This window comes from Mus caroli, chromosome 6, assembly GCF_900094665.2.
Source record: "Mus caroli chromosome 6, CAROLI_EIJ_v1.1, whole genome shotgun sequence".
NCBI lineage: Eukaryota > Metazoa > Chordata > Mammalia > Rodentia > Muridae > Mus > Mus caroli.
In genome coordinates, this window is record NC_034575.1 from 134,552,561 (window position 1) to 134,574,981 (window position 22,421).

The 22,421-nt window shown below is 38.6% G+C and overlaps 1 protein-coding gene across 3 annotated transcripts in view; it reads left to right on the forward strand.

Moving 5' to 3' along the window:
• Window positions 1-22,421, forward strand: part of Atf7ip (activating transcription factor 7 interacting protein) — an 88,307-nt gene that overhangs the window by 23,054 nt on the left and 42,832 nt on the right. The window contains exons 1-2 of one of the 3 annotated variants that reach the window (XM_029478190.1): window positions 9,001-9,667; window positions 18,669-20,344. In XM_029478190.1, the coding sequence (XP_029334050.1) occupies window positions 9,564-9,667; window positions 18,669-20,344 (1,780 nt within the window). In that variant the 5' untranslated portion in view covers window positions 9,001-9,563. Of the gene's footprint in view, window positions 1-9,000; window positions 9,668-13,770; window positions 14,073-18,668; window positions 20,345-22,421 lie in introns of those variants that run through there. The other 2 variants (XM_029478191.1, XM_021165001.2) reach the window with 2 other exon arrangements.

Consider the following 22,421-nt stretch of genomic DNA (forward strand, 5'->3'; position numbering starts at 1 on the left):
AGTGGGCTTTGAGGATTCAAAAGCTCATGGAAGCTCAGTGTCTCCCTCTCTACCTATGGATCCGGATGTAGCTCTCAGCTGCTTCTGCAACGCCATCCCTGCTATGCCTGCTGCTTGTCTTCCCACCGTGATGGTAATGAATTAAACCTCTGAAATTGTAAGCCAGCCCCCAATTAAATGCTTTCTTTGTCTTATTGCATTGGTCATGGTGCCTCTCTTCACAGCAGTAGAGCAGTGATTATGAGGCTGTAAAGCCTTCTAAGCTCTCTTTGCAGCTCTTGAGCCTTTCTGATGAATGTGGTACTTAAGAATCTGGTGTTCAGAGCTGTGTGCCCCCCTCCCCAATATTAAGTGTATGGTTAATTCTGAAAGTGCATTGTATTTTACTGTCATTTTGTCTGCTGGGGTGTCGTGGGCAGGGTGGACAGGTCTTGAGAGGACAGTGTGGTTGTCTGAGAAGAATTTATCCATTCCCTTTCAGTTATTCTCTTTCACAGGGGACAGTTATAATCATCTGCATATTGAAAATTCCCATTTACTGTTTATACAATAGTACTTCTTTATTCATATTTAGAGTCTCATTACTATATAAAGGGTGACTTAAATAAGTTAAAAATTAGGATAAACCTAGGGAACATGGTTACAGGAGATGGCTCAGCAGCTTAGGAGTGCTTACTGCTCTTGCAGTTCTTGGCATCCACTCCAGGGAGCTCACTTACAACTGCCTTCAGCTCCAGAGAGATCTGACACAGCAGGCCTCTCTCTGTGTGCAGCTAGCATTTACATGGACCTACCCATGTGCAAGATGCATGCAGACAGGTAATCTAAAATAAATAGTAAATCTAAAAATAAAAATGTATTTTGAAGTCATCCCTAGCATTTTAAGTATTTTCCAGTTTGTTAATTTGAATGTAGAACTAGGCTGTTGATTTGACTATAGTTTAGATCGTATGTACTTTTAAAGTCGGGTAAAGTCCAAGTAAATGGAGTTGTGGAATTTGTATCAGTAAATCATAAATTAGCCAAAACAGTTTAAACCAAGGTACCCACAATCATCGGTAGTGACTTGATGCTTGCCCCTGGGGAAATTGAAATGATAAATCAGCCACATAATCTTGACAGGAATTGTGGCACTGACATTTGTAATTCAATATGTCTTTGTTTTGGTAGGAAGAAAGAACATACTTTAGTAATGTTAGTTGGTGTTAGTAAATATGTTGAATTATTTGACCATCATAATAATGGTACATGAGGATGTGTGTTTTATTCAGTGAATATGTCTAACAGCAAGTTTGCTTGCAAAAATTTATATTTATTCATTAATAAAATGTGAAAACATAATTGTATATTAGAGTGAAGCTAGCTTTTATTTAATGAGTTATTATGTATGGTTTTAATGATTATATAATTAGAAAATATCAAATTATGTATATGTTATATATTATATATTACATATATTATATGTTATATAATATATATTATATATATTAGTCTGTGACCAAGTAAGCTAAGGATTTAAAAAATTTGGGAGAGGGGATTAAATTGTTTCATGTGGCAGGGGTTGAGTTTCGGTAGAAGTCGCTTTTGTTTTTTTTCTGGGAATTCTTTTAGTGGCTAGCTAGCTAGATGGCTTCTAGAACCAGCCAGTGCCTGCTGGAGAACTAATGGAAGGGCTTTCTCCCCAGCCATGAAGAAAGGACTGCTTTATTTATGTAAATTGTTCTTACTGGCGCCAGCTAGCTGGAACTGCAGTCTGCCTGTGCAGTGGCAGCAGATAACACGTGTCCTGGACTTCCTCTTTGGAATGTGTGGACTGATAGCGAAGGGTTGAAGCCTTAGTGCCACAGTAATGAGATTCCAGCACTGGCAGTGCCGTGGATAATGGAGAGCAACTGTGTGTTTTAAGCTTTAAGTTCAGCTCTTAGAGACTGACACCATTAGTAATAGGTAGGAGGCACTTAACTTCGAACAGTTGCTGCAGACCCCATAGTTGCCTGGATAGAGAGCGGCACACAGAATTCAGATTCTAGGCATCTTCACTGCAAACGGTCCTTTTGAAGATAAGCTCTTGTGCTCCATGAGCATCACTGATACATTGAATGACAGCTTTTTGGCTTTGTGGTTAATGGGATATTAATGGGATGTTTGTTGCGCAAACTACTCAGCAGATGTGAAACAACAAAAGGAATCAACACTTAGCCAACGATTGTATTGTGTTCCTGAGTTTTTAAAAATGAGTATGAATCAAATAAGAAATTTAAATTCAAGAAGTCTCATTAGATTTTAAAGTTTGCACTGGCTTAAGTGAAGAAGAAGAAACCTTTTTACAGTACAAAGCTGCCCCCAGGGAAGAGATTCAGGTTCCCTCTCTGTGACAGCTCCTCATCATAGGTGCTCCTGCTGTCTCTCTGCCTTTGGGTGTTTGTTTGTTTGTTTCCCCCCAGCTATAGTAATGACAGGATTGGTAGATTATTAATGTTAATATTCAGGAGATTTTGAGAGCCATATTTGGATTTAGTCTTTTAAAGAGATGTCATTGTAAATTCACATTTGAAGTGAAATGAACTAATTAATAAATGAAGTGAGCTTCATGTGGATATTACTAATTCATATTACATATGAATCAGCCACCATAGCCTGTTACCATGTCCTCAGTTACATCAGCACCGACTGGTGTATGAGGAGAAATGGCGTTCTTACCATAACTAACTCCCTGCAAAGTGTTAGTGTGCATTTAACAGAGGTCAGCATTGTAGATCAGACTGCTTATGCATTCACATTTGACTGACATGTTAAACAGTAGATGTCTATACAGAGTTGATAGTATCGTTTTCACTCCACATAATAAATTAATTTCCAAATATCTAAATTTATCACAATTTCACTCCACATAATAAATTAATTTCCAAATATCTAAATTTATCACAATTTTAATATGCATTAATTAAGAATTCCATTATATCTAATACTTTATTTCATAAGTTGACCAATGGTACACAGGCATTGTTTCTCTTGTGTTATATACCTGAAATATTACATCCTGTGGAAATAAAAATATATGTATAATAGAGGTTTATATACTTACTACAAAGATAGAAAGGTGTATGTTTGTGAAGAAATGCACATGTGTTTATTAATGTCATACAGAGGTTAGATATTTTAAATTGTTGTAATTGTATTTGTGGATAGGTGTAAGTAGAAGGAGACGTGAGGTAGTGATGCCAACTTAGGGACCCAGAGGAAAATGCTCCAGCAGGCCACCCTCTTTTGTGTCTTCCTCTGGCGGGTAAACACTAGGCTTTTCCTACAGCCTTAAAGTGTAATTAGGTGGTGTTTCCAGTTCTCTAGCTTCTGAAAGGTAACTGGTCACTATTACTTTATGGTTATGCATGTAAAGAGCTAGCTAGCTTCGGTAGAGTATTGCCATGTTTCCTGAGTGTGGACTTAACTGTTGTCTTTTGACAGTTTTGCTCATTAATACTGTTTTAACGTATAACTCTGTAAAGTACAGAAATGGAAGGTTTTTTTTTTTAACTCTGTTTCACTATGATTACAATAATAATACAAATCACTTTTGAGTAATTTTGAGGTAGATGGGAAGAATGTTATAGTTTTGTTAATGTTGCTGGACAAAGACGTCTGAAACATTTGGGAAATGTTCCCATGTATTTTGAGCCATTATGTTTTAGGAAAATGTTGGACGGGCCAATGGAGTGGTATTTATTATGTATATGAAAAGGAGAGGGTAATTGACCTCAAACTAAGTAATTTATTGAATGCCGTTAAAAGTTGAGGGCCAAGCCATAGCAAATTAGGATGGGGATTCTGTGTGTAGATGAACCTGAAAGGAAATATGCAAGGCAAAGGTGAAAGTGTCCAATCTTTGAGACGAGGGAATCTGGGAGTGGCTCTGACCTGTAATCTCAACACACTAGAGGCTGAGGCAGGATCCCCATTAACTTCCGTCCAGCCTGGACTAGAGAATGAGTTAGTTCCACGGCAGCCTGGGCCGTCAGTGAGACTGAGGGATAAACAGCCAAACTAAGGAAAGTATGTAGGAAAAGTATGTAGTTCTGTTTCCTGTACAGCAATACAATTACTTAGAGTCATAGAACCATAGAATCTTGGAAACAAGTTAGGGAGATTGGAGTAGTTTGAACTGCCTGCATGGGTGGTGTTGCTTAGGTTCCTGACAGGGAATCCTCTGGTTCTGCAGCTGCCTTTTCATGGCCAACGGGGTTAGAAGACGAGGAAGCTGCTCCAGTTCTAGTCTGTTACTGTCAGGCATGTGACAGATTGATGCTTTTGATACAAAGTTAGCTTTCCTTATATCTCTTCAATTCCATCTGTCCCATGTCTGTGTTCCTGAAGTCAGTAAGATACCTTGTATTTCCTAGGCTAAATAGTCTCCATTTCCCACAACTCTTGCTCTTACATGTTGTTCAGAGCGTTCTTTAGGGCGGGCATTCTCATGGTTAGTTTTTCCCTATTAGAAGACTGTCTCTAATGTTTAGTCAACCTGCTACCCTGAAGTGCTAGGAACTTTATATTTCTTGACTTTATCTTTCTGTTCTGTGGCTTAACTTTGTTTTGGTAGCCATTTTGTCTGTTGAAGGCTTTAAGTTTGGTTGTACATTTATTTGTTGAGAGAGTGTATGTCATGGTGCCTGTGTGGAGGCCAGAGGACAACTTTTAAAAGTCGTTTCCCCCCCCTGCTTTTGGGGATTAAACTTGATATTGTGCTTATGTCATCAGATTATGAAAGCCTTTACCTGTTGAGACATCTTACCAGCCCAGATCTTGAGTTTATAATAAATTAAAAGCCTTCAGTTCTTTCTGGTGCTCCATTGATGATCTATAATTTACTTGAATACTTGAGACAAGTAGATTTTCTTAGATGTGTGTCTTTCACATTGCTGTTAGTATGTTCTGCTTTCTCTGCACGCTGCTTGCTGCATTTCCCTTTATCTTTTCATGGTTTGACAGTGGTTAGCCTGGAACTCAGATATCTGCCTGCCTCTTCCTCTGTGCTAGGATTCATGCAGTCCCACTGATGTGGGCTGTTAGTTTCATATGACTAGCTTTGCAGAGTTACTTAGGATATATTGCTAGTGCTTTGCTGCTAGGTTTTTGTTTTTTGTTTTTTGTTTTTTACAAATTGCCTCTTTATTCTGTTTTGTTCTTTGTTTTAATAGATAATCTTCCTCTTATCTTGCCGGTATATATGGTTTTATTTGTGTGGGTTTTTTTTGTTATTGAATTTATAAAATATTTATTACCATATGTGAGCTCACTATTGATATTTATTGATATATTTATAAGAATTTTACATTTGACTGTATATATGATTCTATATATTTCCCTATCATTCTGGGTTGTTAATAGATTTTTTTTTTAATTGCATCTATAGATTTTAGGAAGAAATGTGTGCATTTTGGGCATAGAAATTTCTTTTCAGAAATTTCATACTTTAAAAAAGTATCAGTTTACATGTTTAAAACTGTCTAGTGTTCTTTAGTTTGGATGTTCCATTATTTTTGAGAAGTATTTTCTTAGTGATTTGTTGTTGTTGTTTGCTGTTTATAGTGTAGCTGTGTATGCTGTTCCATTCCTCTTTGAAAAAGTCTGAAATAACCTGAGCTGTAAAGGTCCGGCAGGCACCTGGGTGGGGCTAACGCCTGCCGGCTCTCACCACAGCTTCTGATTCATTATCCTGACACTGAGCGACATGACGTCTGTAAGCTAATGTTAATGAGAAAACTTGAAATTTTAGTTTTCTGAATCATTTGTAGCTATTTCTGTTTTCCAAATGGTCCTCAGGATTTGTGTTTAATTTTCATTCTGGGCTGTTGGATTTTCTATGATTATATAGAACCTTCTTGATATTGTGCTTATGTCTACTCTCACTTCTTTCTAAAGCTGTCTCATTGTTTATTTCATTATGAACAATTCTACTGCACTCTAAATTTTAAACAAGAATTTACTTTTTCATAAGCTTTTATATTTGATGAGAAAACATTTTTGGTTTTAAAAAATATTCCCTTTTTATAAACCATTCTTTTGTTTTACATATTAATCTTAACACTTTTGTTATAGTACAAAAATTACATAGGTGAAATTTTAGCCAGAATTTTCTTTTGACAAATTTTGCCTAGGAGAAGTAATGCATTTTTTTGCATTAAGTCTTATGTCTTCTTACATAGTTCCAATATTTCACATAAATTAAAAATTCATATAAATGCTTTTAGATAGGTTTTTTTTCCTTGCTATACTGAATGGAGGGTTTCCTTACTCTAGTCAGGTATTTGAGATCTTTGGTCAGGGTTTTTAGTATTGAACATAGCACCACACTGGCTTAAGTATGAAGATTTTTTTATTGAAATGATCTTTGTTTGTTTAAGGACTAAATCTTGACATTGCAAAGTTGTATTTTTATCGCTGTTAATGTGTATAAATGAATGAATTTTGAAACACTCATTGCATCCGAGTTTTATTCAGAAAGGACAGTTGTAATTGTTTTGGGTTCTTAGTCCATTTTCTAAATTTAAATTATTACAGTTTTAAGATAGAAAAATAGTTTGGTTTCGTGTGCACACATCATCCTTTAGCAGTGTGTCAAGCATACAGGAATACATTTCAGGGAAATCTAGTTGGGTTTTTCCAGTCCTTAAAGGTCTGATGTCATGGAAGTCCTGCGCATGCTCTTGCCCGTTTCCTTCCTCACCCAGGCTACATTGTCTGCTTATTAGAAGAGGGGCTTCAGGATTGCAAACCTCCTGACGATTGTCAAGGTTTGGAAATAAGGTGCTAGCATAAATAATATGCTTGGCATATTATAGTTTTTACTGTCTATCTTTGGATTTTTTTTTCTTTTCCCTTTCTCTATTCCTCCTCATTGCCCCGCCTCCCATTCCTCTTCTCTTTCTGTCTCTTTCTGTTCTCATCCCTTTTCTCCTCCTCATCTCCTTGTTTGCTTCTTTGAATTCTGGAGGCTCTAGGCTCAGTTAAATTCTCTAATGTGGCAGACAGCCAGCTCTCCAATAGGCCCAAACTGAGCATGCTGCTGTTGCCTAGCAACTACTTGGGAAGTCTTTGTCTATGACTGAATTATAAATAGGGTTATGAGCAAAAGTGCAATTGAAAATGGGATTGGAAAGAAAGGCATACTCTTTTTTCTCATTCGAATTTGAAGAATTAAAGAATTTTTAAATGTAGTCTTTTGAAATCTGGCTTGTAAAAATTGAGCTAATCAGGAAGAAAATAAAGGCTTTATAAGTTTATGTCTAGTTAAACATTTAAATCTTTTTAAAATTTATTTTTATTTGTGTATGTGTGTGCACGTGCACATGATGTACACTTATGCTTGTGAGTGACTTTGGCCCCTAGAGGAGGACTTTGGATTCTATGAAGCTGGAGTTAATAGCAGTTGTGAGTCAACAGATATAATTGCTAGAAACCAAACTTGGATCCTTTGCAAGAACCACCAGGCCAATTCCCTAAAGTCTTTTCTTTTAAATGATTAAAAATATCTGTGTTGTAACTGTTTGTTAGTGCGTGGGTATAGAATAGGCCATTGGAACCTCTGGAGCTGTAATCACAAATTGCTGGGAGTTTCCTGATTGTGGGTGCTGGGGAATGCTTGGTTTTCTCAAAGTAAAACTGACCAAATGTAGGTAAAAGATGTGAAAAATAAGTTTAACTAGTACTGCAGTAGAAGAAAATAACAATTCTAAGGCTTATGAATAGTTACAGTAGTGATCTAGATTAATGATCTAGATTTATCAAAGAAACGCTCCCATCACTAGTGCCTTCTAACAAAATATGATCACATGTGAGGAATAGACCTCATTAATTGTAACTTATTGCTCAATTCATATTGCTTTCTTGTGTGATGGTGATAATAGTTTACTTGCTCATGATTTAAGATTTTATTTTAATCCTTTTTATTAAAATAAATATAGCTAGGTTCTGGATATGCAACAAATAAGAATAGAACATTAAGAAGAAGTAAACTTTATTTACTTTTTAGGTAAACTGTTTAAAATAAGTAATTTTATGCTAGATGAAACTCCATTTTAATATTTAGCCATTGTGTTATAGAAGGTAAATTTAACGTTTATCATCTGTTTCCTGGAGCTTTTTCTATTTATTTAAGTGAGTCTGTGTTTGATCCCCATCACCACAAGAACAAATCCAGAAACACTAAAAGGAAAACCACATAAGGCAATTGCTTGTTTTAATAGGAGCGGACTCTCCCACAGCCTGAGATTTCAGCAGCTACAGCTTGCTTTGAAGTGAAATGCAAGTGCTGCCTTGCATTTTTATTTTATTTTTATTTTTTTGCCTTAGCTTGCCTCTTCTTTCTTCCTGTCTTAAACTTTCCTTCATTATCCATGTGTCCTCCCACCTCCATGCCTAGGATTCTACCCTAGGGCTGCATACATGCTTGGTGAGCCCTCTTCATTTTGAGCCAGATCTCTTGCCTTTATATTCTTCTTTGATAGTTATTATTAGATTACAGATTATCACCTTTAGAAATAAACATTATTTCTGGAGTAAATATGTAATTTACAGAGAAAAAGTCATACATATGCTAAAAACCAGTAGGTTGCAAGTTCAGAATGAAGAAATGTGTCTCATGTCTTGACAGCTCGTTTTTTTTTTTTAATTTCATTATTTATTTATTGATTGATTGATTGATTGATTGATTGATTTAGAGACAGGGTTTCTCTGTGTTGCTCTAGCTGTCCTGGCACTCATTCTATAGACCAGGCTGGCAACTGAAGAAATTTTAAACATGTGGACTTTTAACATCTCCATTGTACTAGGAACCAATTGAAACATCAAAAATGAAATTTTATAGGGATTATTTATGTTCAAATATATTTTGTTTGACAAATTTTTTCCTCAGTGATACTAATTAACTTTTGATAAAATAATTTATGTCTTATGTGAATAAGATGCACTATCATTAGAGGTTTATGTTTTAAAACACAAATATGGAAATCCTTACCTTATTTAGAGGTCTGCTTTATTGAGTTGTGCTTTTAATACACAACAAATAGGCTTTTGAAAATCAATAAATGACATTCTCAAATAATTGCACAAAAATAGGTAGACAAATGCTGTGTTATTCAGACATTTGGATTTTTCTTTTTCTTGAAAGCCTGGGATTTGTTAGAACTGGGATTCAAGTGCCTCATTGTTCTCCTGGAAGAGGGAAATCGTGGAGGTGCGTGTGCAGTGGATGTGCGTGCTTGCATGGGCACAGGAGAACAGACAATGGAGTGCTACTTGGCACTGATCCATTTATTTAATGGAACATGCTTTTTTTTTGTAATTGGAATCTAATAAAAGGTATCAGCTATGTTAGGTGTTATAAAATGCAAGAGTCTATTTCTCTCCAAGAAAATGAGATTTTTCAGCCAGGAAGTTTTGCTGTTAGGTTCACATCTGTTCTAGGAATTAGGCTTGCATATTGTTTCTATTTTTAGGCTGTTGCCAGGTGGATTTAAATTTTCTCCTCTTATGGTTGCCCAAGTTCTAACTTCCTGATTGGTTACATGACCCTGCTTTCATTAGCCAACCACAGTGACTATGCAAATTGTATTTCAGTTTCTGTTTCTGTCAAAGAGCCGCTAAGATGGCTGCAAGGGGCTCCTTTGGGGTATGTTTATCATTTCAAGGAGGGCTTTCATCAGCGTGTAGTGTAGTGATAAGTAGAGATTTCTCTTAAATGGATGTTTTAATTTTGAAATAAAAACACACTGTCCATGCAAACTTTCATGAGGCTGAAAACGCCTCTTGTTAGCTGTGATTTTAAGGTGTTATACTTTGATACTTAGACACTGTGTCAGTGGTGCATTTTATTACGTACATGTAAGTGTGTGAATATGCTAGCTTAGAAACTGTTAGAATGTTCTAGATGACTACCTTTGCTTTCTAAAAGAACAGATTTCTTTATTTAAGAAATTATTTGTAGGTGTCAGTTACATATATGCAGGGCATATTCTTCAGTCGGTATTTATTACATAGTCTGAACTATATAGTGTGTGCTCATTATTATAACACTAGGATACTTCAGTTTTCACTATATTGTGAATGACTTTAGAAGCATATCATGGCATTGGTATATTTAAGATGTTTTCTGATATGAAAGTTTAGCCTTCCTAAAATATGCCTGTACTAAAAATCTTATACTGGAGATATAACGAGATATGCTAAAGTGCTTTGTTAATGTACATGTAGGTATTAAAACCGAATAATGTTTATTTTTAAATGGTGCCTTTAAAATGGTGGCCGAAATAGGAAATGGTAGCAATACTGGTGAAGAATTGATAAGAATACTGGTAAAATACACTAAAGCCACCAGTCCAGGACGTGCGATAATGCATGTCATGCAACTTGCAGGTTTGTTTACGTGTTAGGCATCGATTAGACTCAGAAGACATTTGTTTCATTTCAGATTTTCTGGTTGTCCTGGGAAAAGATAGTTAATCGAATTTTCCATGAGTAAGAAGACTGTTAGATGATAATTCACGGTGCTACATGCTTTGATATTTTATAGTGTGTTTAATGAACAGTCCTATTGTCTTTTGAGATAAACATGTTATAGAATTTTGTCCTATTTAGAATAAGGAAGAAGAGTAATCGGCTTTTTTGAGTATGCAGAGACAAATGTTAGTAATATTTACATGTACTACCTCTATTAAAAGCAGAAGTCACACCAAATACTTAAGCACCTGGAAAATTGAACTTCCTAAAATAAAGTATGAACTAACACTCAGTTTCTTGGAATTTTTTTTTCTTCTAAATTTATTGTGTGTATATGTGTTTGCCTGCATATACATACAACACACACACACACACACACACACACACACACACAGAGTGCATCCCATGTATGCCTGGGGCCCAGGGAAGCCAAATTTTGAGCCATCTCAGTGCTGGGTGCTGGGAATTGAACCTGGTCCTCTTGAAGAACAACCAGTGTTCTTAAGCATTTAGCCATCTCTCCAGCTCTGGTGGTAGGCCTTTTTGTTTTGTTTTATTTTTAATGTTAAAAATATGATCTAATGAAAGAGGTCAGAGTAAAGTCACAGAAAAAGAATGCACTTTAAACAAAACTAGACATCTTGGTTTTTGAGGTACATTTTTTTTAAGTTTTGATTTAATACATACTAACTTGGATAAGGCCAAAGTAATGAATTATTATCAGACTAATGGATAGTAAACAGTGAGAAAGGTTGTTAGTATTTATTGTGTAACTGATTATTTCTTATGGCCCTTCATGAATAAATACTGCCAATTCCCAAGCAATGCAAACCTTAGAGCTATCAACTGAGAAATGAGGGTTTGTTTGTTTTTAGATTATATTACTTATCCACCCACCCACCCACACATCCATCCATCCACCCACCTATCCATCCATCCATTTATTAATTTGGTGTGTGATTGTGTATTCATGTGTGTCTTGGAGATCAGAGGACAGTTTGTGGGAATCTTCTCTTCCACTCTTCCAAATTCAAGTCATGAAGATTATGATGATGAAGGTCAGGTCAGCATGATGACAAACAGATTCTATCGGCAATAGAAATCGTGGGTAATGAGGAAAATGATGTTTAGGGGTTGATTATTAGTAGTCACGTTTGTTGATTTGATTTTGTTAAGCCATCTAAAGGAAAGAGTTTGAATAAAACATTTTCCGGGCCTAGAGAGATGGCTCAGTGGTTAAGAACACCTGAGTTCAGTTCCCAGCAGCCTTAACTCAGGCTCCAAGGCATCTGATGCCCTCTCTGGCTGCTGATGGCACGTGCACACATGTGACTGACATTTACATAAGTGAAAACAGAAACAAGCCCTTAAAGCCTGGGATTTTCAGCATCTGATTAGTCAGAAAATTATTCGTGATGTTTCTCCTAGCATGGGCATAATCGAAGTGTTTGTCAAAGAAAGATCTGGGCTGCATTTACTTAACATGATTTTGCTTTTGTTCAAAGTTTTTTGTGAGTTGTATTTTTTTTGTTTTGTTTTGTTTTTCGAGATAGGGTTTCTCAGTAGCCCTGGCTGTCCTGGAACTCACTTTGTAGACCAGGCTGGCCTCGAACTCAGAAATCTGCCTGCCTGTATTCTTTATTAAAGATACTACCTTAAATTAGTGTGTGTGTGGTTGTGTGTGTGTGTGTGAGAGAGAGAGAGTTTTGAATCAATGATCTTGGTATTTATTTGGGCTATTTTTAGAAACTACAGACCCTAGTTTAAATATAAACAATAAAATGGGGGAGGGATTTCTCAAAAATCAAACAGCACTATAGATAGCTTTTATTGATACAAAGCATTTGAGGTTGTGGTGATGTATAAGAGGTTTCCATTTTCATTGTTTCCTTTGACTTCCACCGTGCCCATAGTTCTTAGAGCACTTGCCCTCATCTGCTTCTTTTGTTGCTGGGTAAGGTTTGTGATACTTTTCTCTGATTGGCTTTAGGCAGCTAAGGCTTTGAGCCAATCAGAGAGTGAATTTCAGTTCCCTCGCAGGACTGAAGGAAGCGCTGAAGCAGCTGTGGATTTATTTCCCTTCTGGGGCGATTACATAAACTAAAATTATGGCTGCAGCAAGCTCCCTCTTGGGTATGTTTGAAACATTGCAAGGTTCACCTGTAACGAAGGGGGAAAATGATGAGTTTAAAAACGTGTTGACTAGGAAAAGCTATTAAAGATAGTGAATTTGGGGCAAATAAATTCTGATCATAGATTTTTTTTTGTAGTATTAAAAAAATCTGTAAAATTAACTTATAATCCATACCTTTTATTGCTTCAAAAGCAGAGCTTGTGTTGTCTTTTTAAAAATCAACTGTGAAAGGCAATTAATTGTGCTTGTAGTAAATACATTGTTACCACTTAGAGCAACCAAAACCGGACATTTTGATTTTGTTCTGTGAATTAAGCTGAGTCAGGTCCATGCAGTAGACAACACAGCGCTTTGTCATCCTGCCCATGGTCCAGAAGCCTGTTGAATTTTCTGTTTGGAAATCTGTATTAGTCACGGTAGGTGAAATGGTTTGAGAGATCATCTTAATTATTGGGACTTAATATTTTGGTGGGATTTTTTTATAATTTTTTTTTAACAAATAGAAGAATTATTAACCTTGTAAAAGAAAATATATTTAGAATTTTATAGGTTCTAACTCATTATGTAGGAATGGTATTTTTATGTTATTGTCCCCGTTTAGCTGATTCCTCAGATAAGTTATATTTTAGAAACATTTATGAACATTGATTAAATCCAGATAAAGTAGCATAAAATATCTATAAATCTTAGCCACTTGTCTATGTGTGCTGTATACGTAAACCATCTCATGGATTTAAGACAGGGATCTGTGTTCTAGGTTATTTCTTTCAGACAAAGAACCACATTGCATCGCTTCAGCTCTGGGCTTTGTCAGCTAGGTTCCTCTGACCTTAGTGTCTGTCTCCTGTTGCTGGGCAGGAAATAGAATGCTGACTACTGATTGGCTGAGTTTCTATGGAGCTCTTGAACAGCCACTTAAATTCTTGAGTTTTTTGAGCAGGGAGATTATAAGCTAAGACAAAACAGTTTCCCTTTGTTTCATGGCTGTCTGTGATCTCTTGCTAGAAAATGAAAGAAGTGGGTGCGGGGAGGGGGCTCAGGAAAAGTTCTCCTTTGCAGAAGAGGCTCACTGCTCTTCCCTTAAAAAGAATTTATCAAAAAATTGAAAAAAATTACAAGGCATAGAGACATCTCAGGTAACACACTTTTCTCTGGTTATTAATGTATAAATTTCTATAGAAAAATGTTGATAATATTTCACCAAGTTCTGAATATGTAAAGTAAGGACTTAAAATAAATACTTTGTTTTTAAATTCCTTTTAGATTAAAAAAGTACTTTCAGGAGAAACTTAATTCATCACGTCATGTGATGTATTTCTAGGTACGGCAGACATATTCTGCTGTAAAATAGAAATGCCTTTCCTGTAAACTGAGGTGCGGTCCTGTGGAAGCGCTTTGACCCATGTTGCTGCTGTACCGAGGAGCACAGATTCTCCAGAATAATGTAGGTGGATGTGGATGGTATCTGAAGTCCAGAGGACAATGCTAAAGTGAGCTGTAGGATTGCTTACCTTCTGCTAATGCGCCTTGGAGACTTGTTTGCAGGGTACACGCCCTTCCCTAATGTAAATTTTTCCTAATGAGCTTTGCTTATGCAAAATAGATTTCTCAAAGCAGATTGCTGATTGGTTTGCACAGATACGCCTGAACTAATTTGAACTTGTTCATGCTACTTCCTTATTGCTTTGTCTGTTTAGTTATACATAGAACCCATGAGAATCTGCTGAATGGCTGTAGTGTGCCCCCTGGTGGGTATGGAAAGTATGGAAGGTCTCAGGCAGGACTTTAGGTGATTACTGAATTCAATGGCTTTATTGCAAAAACCAACTTGACTTGGGTTATATTTATTTGTATTGAGTGTTATTTGGTAGAGAGAATTTAGTAATAGTTTTTGTTTATACTGACTTACTGAATTTTCAAATATCTCTCACACAAACACACACAATACGTTATTTAAGAGAAAAATTTTCGCAGAGTCTGAAAGTTATGCTTAAAAACTCCACAGAATGTACAAGAAGCTACACATCGAATCATTCTAGATGATCTTTTGTGGTTGCACTACAGCACAGTTTGGACAGGAACTGACTATAACTTAGGCTGGCTTAGACTTGTGATGATCCTTCTGCCTCAGCTTCCCAAGTGCCAGGATTACCAGTGTAGTCCACTTTGCTTGGCTTAAATCCTTAATATTAATTAATTAATCATCAATTAGTCACATCTCATATAATTCTCAGCAAAGCCGGTATTGGTAGATACAGTTCCTCTTAAGATACTTTAAGATACAGTTTCTTTTAAACACTTTAAAAACTTGAAATGTTAGGCAAGCAGCCTCATCCAGGAGATGTGGGATTCAAACTTACAACTCTCAGCCAAGTTCATTGATTATTTGCATTGTGAAAAGTTAAGTATGGTTTTTTTGTTCATTTGTTTGTTTTTGTTGTTTTGAGACAGGGTTTCTCTGTATAGTTCTGGAACTCAGTCTGTGGACCACGCTGACCTCGAACTCAGAGATGATGCCCCTCTCCTCCCCACCCAAGCTTTGGAATTAACGGCTTATGTTTTATGTTTTAAAAATGTTTAATTTTAAGCAAACACATAAGTGGATGCTCACAGTCAGCTATTGGATGGATCACAGGGCCCCCAATGGAGGAGCTAGAGAAAATACCCAAGGAGCTAAAGGGATCTGCAACCCTATTGTTGGAACAACATTATGAACTAACCAGTACCCCGGAGCTCTTGACTCTAGCTGCATATGTATCAAAAGATGGCCTAGTCAGCCATCACTGGAAAGAGAGACCCATTGGACTTGCAAACTTTATATGTCCCAGTACAGGGGAACCCCAGGGCCAAAAAGTGGGAATGGGTGGGTAGGGGGGTCAGGGGGAGGGTATGGGGGACTTTTGGGATAGCATTGGAAATGTAAATGAGGAAAATACCTAATTAAAAAAAATAGAAAAAATGTTTAATTTTAATGTAAATAATTATAACTCTTGGTTTTGCATAGAATATCTGAAAATGGATATTTCAAAGTTTAAAGGACTAGTACTTCAGTATTTGAACATATTTAAATGGTAATCACACTACATTTAATATGTTTATTATAGTCAGCCTCATGAGTGCTAAGCTTGTGTTGTCTGGGATATAGTTCACAGGCAGCACTGATCAGCGTGCATTGGAAGCCCCTGGGTTTTATCTCCTGTACCCACAGTAGTTTATGCAGGAAATGTCTGGGTAACAGGACCTGCAAGTGGATGAGAAAAGATGCTCTCCAAGTGTGAATCCTACGCTTAACTAGGCCCAGTGGGGTTGGGGTTGGGTTTCAAGGTTTCTGTAAATAGAGTTGAAAGATAATTTTTCTAAGAAGTACTTTAAATAAAGACACTAAGAACTGTTTAAATTATCGAATTAAATTCAGAAGGTGAGTACAAAGTGTAACATAATCCGGACATTCGTTGACAATGTACCATGTCTTTAGAGCTGTATTGGTCTCTGACAAATAGGTCAGGCTTATTATTGAAAAACATTCACTATTACTTACGACGCTTATTTATTGTAGGTAAGTTACATTAGTAAGGGTGCTAAATGATACAGTGTAGAATAGATTGTTTTGTAGCATTTAAAAGTAGAGCCTCATTCTTGATTGGGTGATACCAGGAACTAAGTGTATCAATAAAAGAGAGCAAGGGGGTGGGGGAGAGAGCATCTATGTGCATACATGTGCACATTTACATATGTTTTTGTCTGCCTATACTTAATCTCTTGCTTCTTCCCTCCCTCCACCCCCGCCCCCCAGTCTTTTCTACAGCTGGCTATGCTCTTCTTTTGGTGGTTCTGGGCCCATACCCAGGACCTTCCTTATGCATGCCAGGGAGAACTGCTCTGCAGTGAGCAGGTAGTCTTAGCTCTGTCTTCTTACTTGCACTAGCCTTTTGATAACATAAAATTGGTGATATGGGGTGCCTTTGTTTCTCTTGTTATTTTAATATCATTGCACAATTAAATGTAGCATCTACATCTTGAAAACCCTTTAGCACTCTTGCTTTTTTAGAGTCTTAGTTTTAATTATAAGGTAGTACTGAATATGATCTAATGGATATTCTGTCTGTTCAGGCAGGTCCTCGTTTACTCTTGCTGTTGTGTTTATGTGGTAAATCACACACGCGCACACACACACACAAACGTACACACACATACACTCGCGCACAGGCACAGGTATATTGTCTTCATTTTACAGACTAGAAGTTGAAAGTGATGCTGTAGTCATGGCATCGTTCCTTGGATGGCTCTGAGGAAAGAGTTGTCCAGACACATCTAGCTGCTTCGAGTTGTTTGGCCTGTGATGGCCTAGCTCTCTGGTTTCACATGGTTTTACTCTGTGCATGCTGAAGTCTCAGAGACATTTATCAGTTTGTACTAGGGCCCATCCTCTTTATCTTCTTCTCATCTACAATTTAAGCAGTAAGAATACAGTACCATATTCTCACTCATTTTAAGGAAAACCTGTCAATCAGGCTCTTTTGTGGCCCTGTATAGACCAGGATACTTCAAGACTTGTGAATGATCAGCCTTGCTTGGCTTTTGGATAGGAGTTTTTGATAATGATCATTGATTGGGTTTTGGATGTGAATTTTTTATAATGATCTTTACCTAGTGATTAGTATTATCTCTTGAAGAAATATACTGCTTAGTCATTTATAGATAGAAGAAGAAAAAACTATGGAAATTTGAAAATGCTTTAGCAGAAAACAAGCTGTGAGCTGAGATGTAGCTTTGCAGCTAAGAGAGAATATTGGCTGCTCTCACAGAGAAGCCGGGGGTTGGGTTCCCACCCACATTGTGGCTCAGAACTGTCTGGAATACTAGTTCTAGAGGATTCACCACCATTTCTTCAACTTCGCATGCACGGAACCCACAGAGCTATTTGGTTACATGCACATAAAATAAAAATAAATACCTTGGGAAACATTAGACTCATTTGTGTGTATATATTATGAAAGGTGAGATTTAATGGAGAGCTGAGGATTAAGCTTGAACCACAGGAAAAGGATGATGGAGCAGTGCTTCGTCTCAGTTGTCATGTGACAAGATCTAGACTCATTGAGAGGTGGGTGGGCCTCCGGGATATGCTGGGATATGCCTATGGATGGGTTTATCTTGATTAGGTTAATTATGTAAAAGACCCACCCACTATGAATGGCCCTGTTCCCTGGGCTGGGGGTGGGAAAAAGTAAGGAGTGTGCGGAGTTTGTCATGGCTCTGACTCTGTGTGTGTGTGAGTGACATGTGGCCAGCCACTTCGACCCCTGCTCCTTCAACCTCCCCAACATAATGGGCTGTATTGAACTGTGTTTCAAAACAAATTGCTCTCCCCAAGCTGTTTTTGGTCAGAGTATGTTATCACATTACCTGAAAAGTAACTCGTCACGTGCAGATTAACCTCATTCAGAACGTCAGAGACTTGACGCTACGGGAGAAAGCAGCAACCGCAGGCAGGCAGATGCACCGCGGGACCGATGCACCGCGGGAGCGCGAGCAGTGAGAAGAGTGCATTCTTTGACAAACAGATAGACGTGATAGGACCAAAGGAAGAACATATTCAATAGATGTGTAGCTATCACCACAGTGAATGTTAGAACATTTTCATTATTTCAAACCTGTACTCTAAAACATTTATTTCTTGCTTTCTCCAAGCCTGCAAAGGGAGCTGGAGAGACGGTCCAGTAATTGGTTAAGTGCTGCTCTTTAGACAGTGACAGGGTTTGGTCTCCAGCACCTATTGTTTTCCTGGACTTTTCACGCCCCTGAAGCGGCTCCTTTTTAACTCTTCATTCACCTCCATTGATGTTCTGGTGTGCATTGTTTGTCACTTCTGTAGTATGTGAGTAGTAAATATGAGAACTCCGACCGAGTAATTATTAAGGTTTTATTGTCAGTGTTTTAAATTTATATGATCTAAATTTTACACTTTTTAATTTTCATTAAGCCTGTAGTTAATGACTCTTATCTCAGTTTATTAAAATCCTTTTCTTTTTATTTAAAGATTCAGAATGGATAGTGTAGAAGAACCTCAGAAAAAAGTCTTCAAGGCTCGGAAAACAATGAGAGCGAGCGATCGCCAGCAGCTCGATGCTGTGCACAGAGTCAAGGGGGAGCTGCTGAGAGCCGACGGGAAGCTGCTGAATGGGAGCCATGAGAATGGAGACTTGGATCCCACTTCACCTTTGGAAAACACAGATTGTATTCAAGATCGAGAAGAAGTGAATGGTATTGATGGGATTTGTTTTCAGCCAGAAGAAAGTACAACGGAACAGAAAGAGACCCCTTGTATGCCCAGTGTTGCTGTAAAAAACAAGCAAGAAGATTTGAATAGTGAAGCTTTGTCCCCCAGTATAACTTGTGATCTTTCTTCTAAAGTAACCACTGAACCAGCTTCTGGTAGTCCAGCCTCTGATAACGCAGGCTGTGGTACCCCAGCCTCTGACAACCCAGCCTCTGACAGCCCAGCCTCTGACAACCCAGCCTCTGATGATCTGGCTGCAGGAGAGCTGGCCACTACAGTACAGGCCACTGGTGACTCTGCCTGTGAGGAGCCTCCCTCCAGTGATCCCTCTTCCAGTCATCCCACCTGTAGTGATCCCACCTGTAGCGAGCCCTCCTGTAGCGAGCCCTCCTGTAGCGAGCCCATCTCTGGAGATACTGTTTCTGAAGAACCCGCCTCTCATGGTCTTGTCTCTGGTGATTCCACTTGTGGCGAGCCAGTTTCTGGTGAGCCGGTGTCTCATGAAGCAGCTTCGAGTGAGCCAGCTACAAGTGAGCCAGCTTCAGATGAAACGGTCGCAAGGGTAGTGGCAGCCTGCGAACTGGCTCCTGGGGAGTCAGCCTTGGATGAGTGTGCCCCCTCCGGTGATTCACATTCTGATGAGCTGCCTTCTAGTGAGGACTCCCTTCCTAGGTCTGTCTGCAGCGGACTGGCTTCTGGTGAGCTGACTCCTGGGGAGCTCTCTGTGGAACCAGCCACGGACACTGTTAAACCAAGCTCAGTGGCAGTTTGTGAAGCAGGTCCTGACCCTGACAAGACAGAGCAGAGTAGCAATAACAGTGATGATTGTCCAGACAAGAGTGAACACGACGAACACTTAGACCAAATTCAAAGTAAAGACTCCTGTGATGAGGGAAATAAAGTGAGCAGTAATGTCGGTGAGAAGGAAGAACCTCTCGAAACACACAGTGCAATTATTTGTTCTGATCTACCTCCAGAAAACACAACGAAGATAGCGGAGGACCCCATCGCTGAGCCTGCTCTCGAAGAAGAGGCCATCTCCAGCAGCATGGAAGTTGACCAAAGTGAAAAGGATGAGCATAAAAGTCCTGCAGAACCTGTAGCCGCTGTCAGTGAGGACCCCGCCGAGGAGGACAAGGAGGATACTGTCTTAGACAACACGGACTCCATGGAAACAGACGAGATCATTCCGATTTTGGAAAAACTCGCACCCACCGAGGATGAACTTAGCTGCTTTTCAAAAGCTTCTCTCCTTCCAGTCGAAACGAGTCAGGATTTGGAGGATAAAATGGAGGGTTCTTTCGGCTCACCCTCGAAACAAGAAAGTAGTGAGAATTTGCCAAAAGAAGCCTTTTTGGTCCTTTCTGATGAAGAGGATATTTCGTGTGGAAAAGATGAGTCTGAAGCTGGAGCACAGACTAAGAGGAGCGCTCCAGGTTAGCTGATTCCGGACTTTTACTTGCTTTAATAAGCTGTTGATACAACATGCTTAATAATGTCAGGATTAGTGAGTGACCCATGAGGAAGGTTTTATAGAAATGCAGGTAGGTGGGTTGACACAAGGAAGTGTAGAAGTGGGGGACCAAGGAGTTCAAAGTTAACTTTGGCTCCATGGGTAGTTTGGGGCTAGTCTGGGCTACATGAGACCTCGTCTCAAACTATTAACAAAACAAATAGAAAAAAACCTTACAAAATTAGAAGAACTAATATGTTGTCGTACATCTGGGACAAGCTGTTGCTAAGTGATAACTGATACTTTCTAAGTGGTGAAAACCATGGGCTAAGGAGACTAAGCTAGGGCTTCCTTTTCTGGGGACGGTCAGACGTCAGTGGATGTATGTTTATCCTAACATCACTATGCTTCATCATACACAGTCTTTACTGCTATTCCATCTTTTTCTTCATTTTCAGATCAAGCCCTCCAGCCGCATGTACAGAGCTAGCACCTTGTTTCTTCTCCTGTTAAAAGTCTAGCTGTTCTCAAACCTCACCTAGAGCATTAGTCCTCAGCCTTTCTAGTGCTGCGGCCCTTAGGACACTTCCTCAGGAAGCGGTGACTTAGGACACTTCCTCAGGAAGCGGTGACTTAGGACACTTCCTCAGGAAGCGGTGACTTAGGACACTTCCTCAGGAGGTGGTGACTCCCAATCATAAAGTTATTGTTGCTACTTCGTAACTGGAATTTTGCTATTGTTTTTCATTATAATGTAAATATTTTATATGCAGATGGTCTTAGCTGACCCCATGAAAGGGTCGTTTGACCCCAAAGGGGTCAAACCACTAATGGTAAAGACAGCATTTGCACCATTGTACTGGTGCAAAGCTTAGAAAATGTGGGGAGAAGGGGGATTTCCCTGAGGCCACATTCTCCTGATGGGTTTTGCAAGATTAGAAATATGTTTATTGGCCTTTGTATTTGCTTATCCATGTATTACCTGTTACTTCCTCTCCCCTACCCCCAAATGGGTATAGTTTTTTCAAGTAATCTATAGGACTTTGTGAGTTTTTGTTTGTTTGTCTGTTTATTTTGTGTGTTTGTGTTTGTTTAAATATCCTTACAGATTCATTCCAAAGCAGGGGGTTGACAGGTTGTGGCCCATCAGAGTTTTCTACAGTTTAGTAGGACAGAGGCAAGCCTGTTTGTTTATATATTACATATTGTTATTTCTACAGGACAACAGTAAGTAGTACTGTGTCAGACTTGGCCATTAAAAGGAAAATAACTTATTAAATGTAATGCTATCAGGAGGATATTAAATGCTTTATTTGAGTCCTCAAAGGTTTTGGCGTTACCAGAACTATAAGATCTAGTTACCTATCTTTAGTGCTCTTACAGTCTAGTTTTGACAGACTGGAGCGAAGCTTATGGAAGATAGAACTCTGAAAACATAGTACCTTAATGAGAAGGCTGATCTTGAGAAGAACAGAGGCATCGTAACAACCTTGCCTACGTAGAACGATGGAGCCGATTAGCACTGATGAGCTAATAGGCTTTGTATTGGAAATGATGCACAAGTAGTTTCTGTACAAGGGCATTTGGTTATTATTTTATGTTCGAGAGATGGCTGAGTACTGAATATTTATTTGCTACTCTTGAAGAGGACTGAAGTTGGGTTCCCAGCACCCACATGGAATCTCAGAACCACCCATAACTCTAGCTCTGGAAAGCCAGCACTCTTGTCTGGCTCTGCCGTACCTACCTACACACACACACACACACACACACACACACACACACACACACCACACACATCACCCACATAAACACTAAATCTTCTCAAAAGGCAGTTTGCACAATCCCTAGAGACTGAGCAAAAAGTTAAAGAAATAAGGGCCTGCAGGGCAGTGGTGGCGCATGCCTTTAATCCCAGCACTTGGGAGGCAGAGGCAGGCAGATTTCTGAGTTCGAGGCCAGCCTGGTCTACGGAGTGAGTTCCAGGACAGCCATGGCTACACAGAGAAGCCCTGTCTTGAAAAACAAAACAAAAAAACGGGCCCTACTTCTCCATAAGA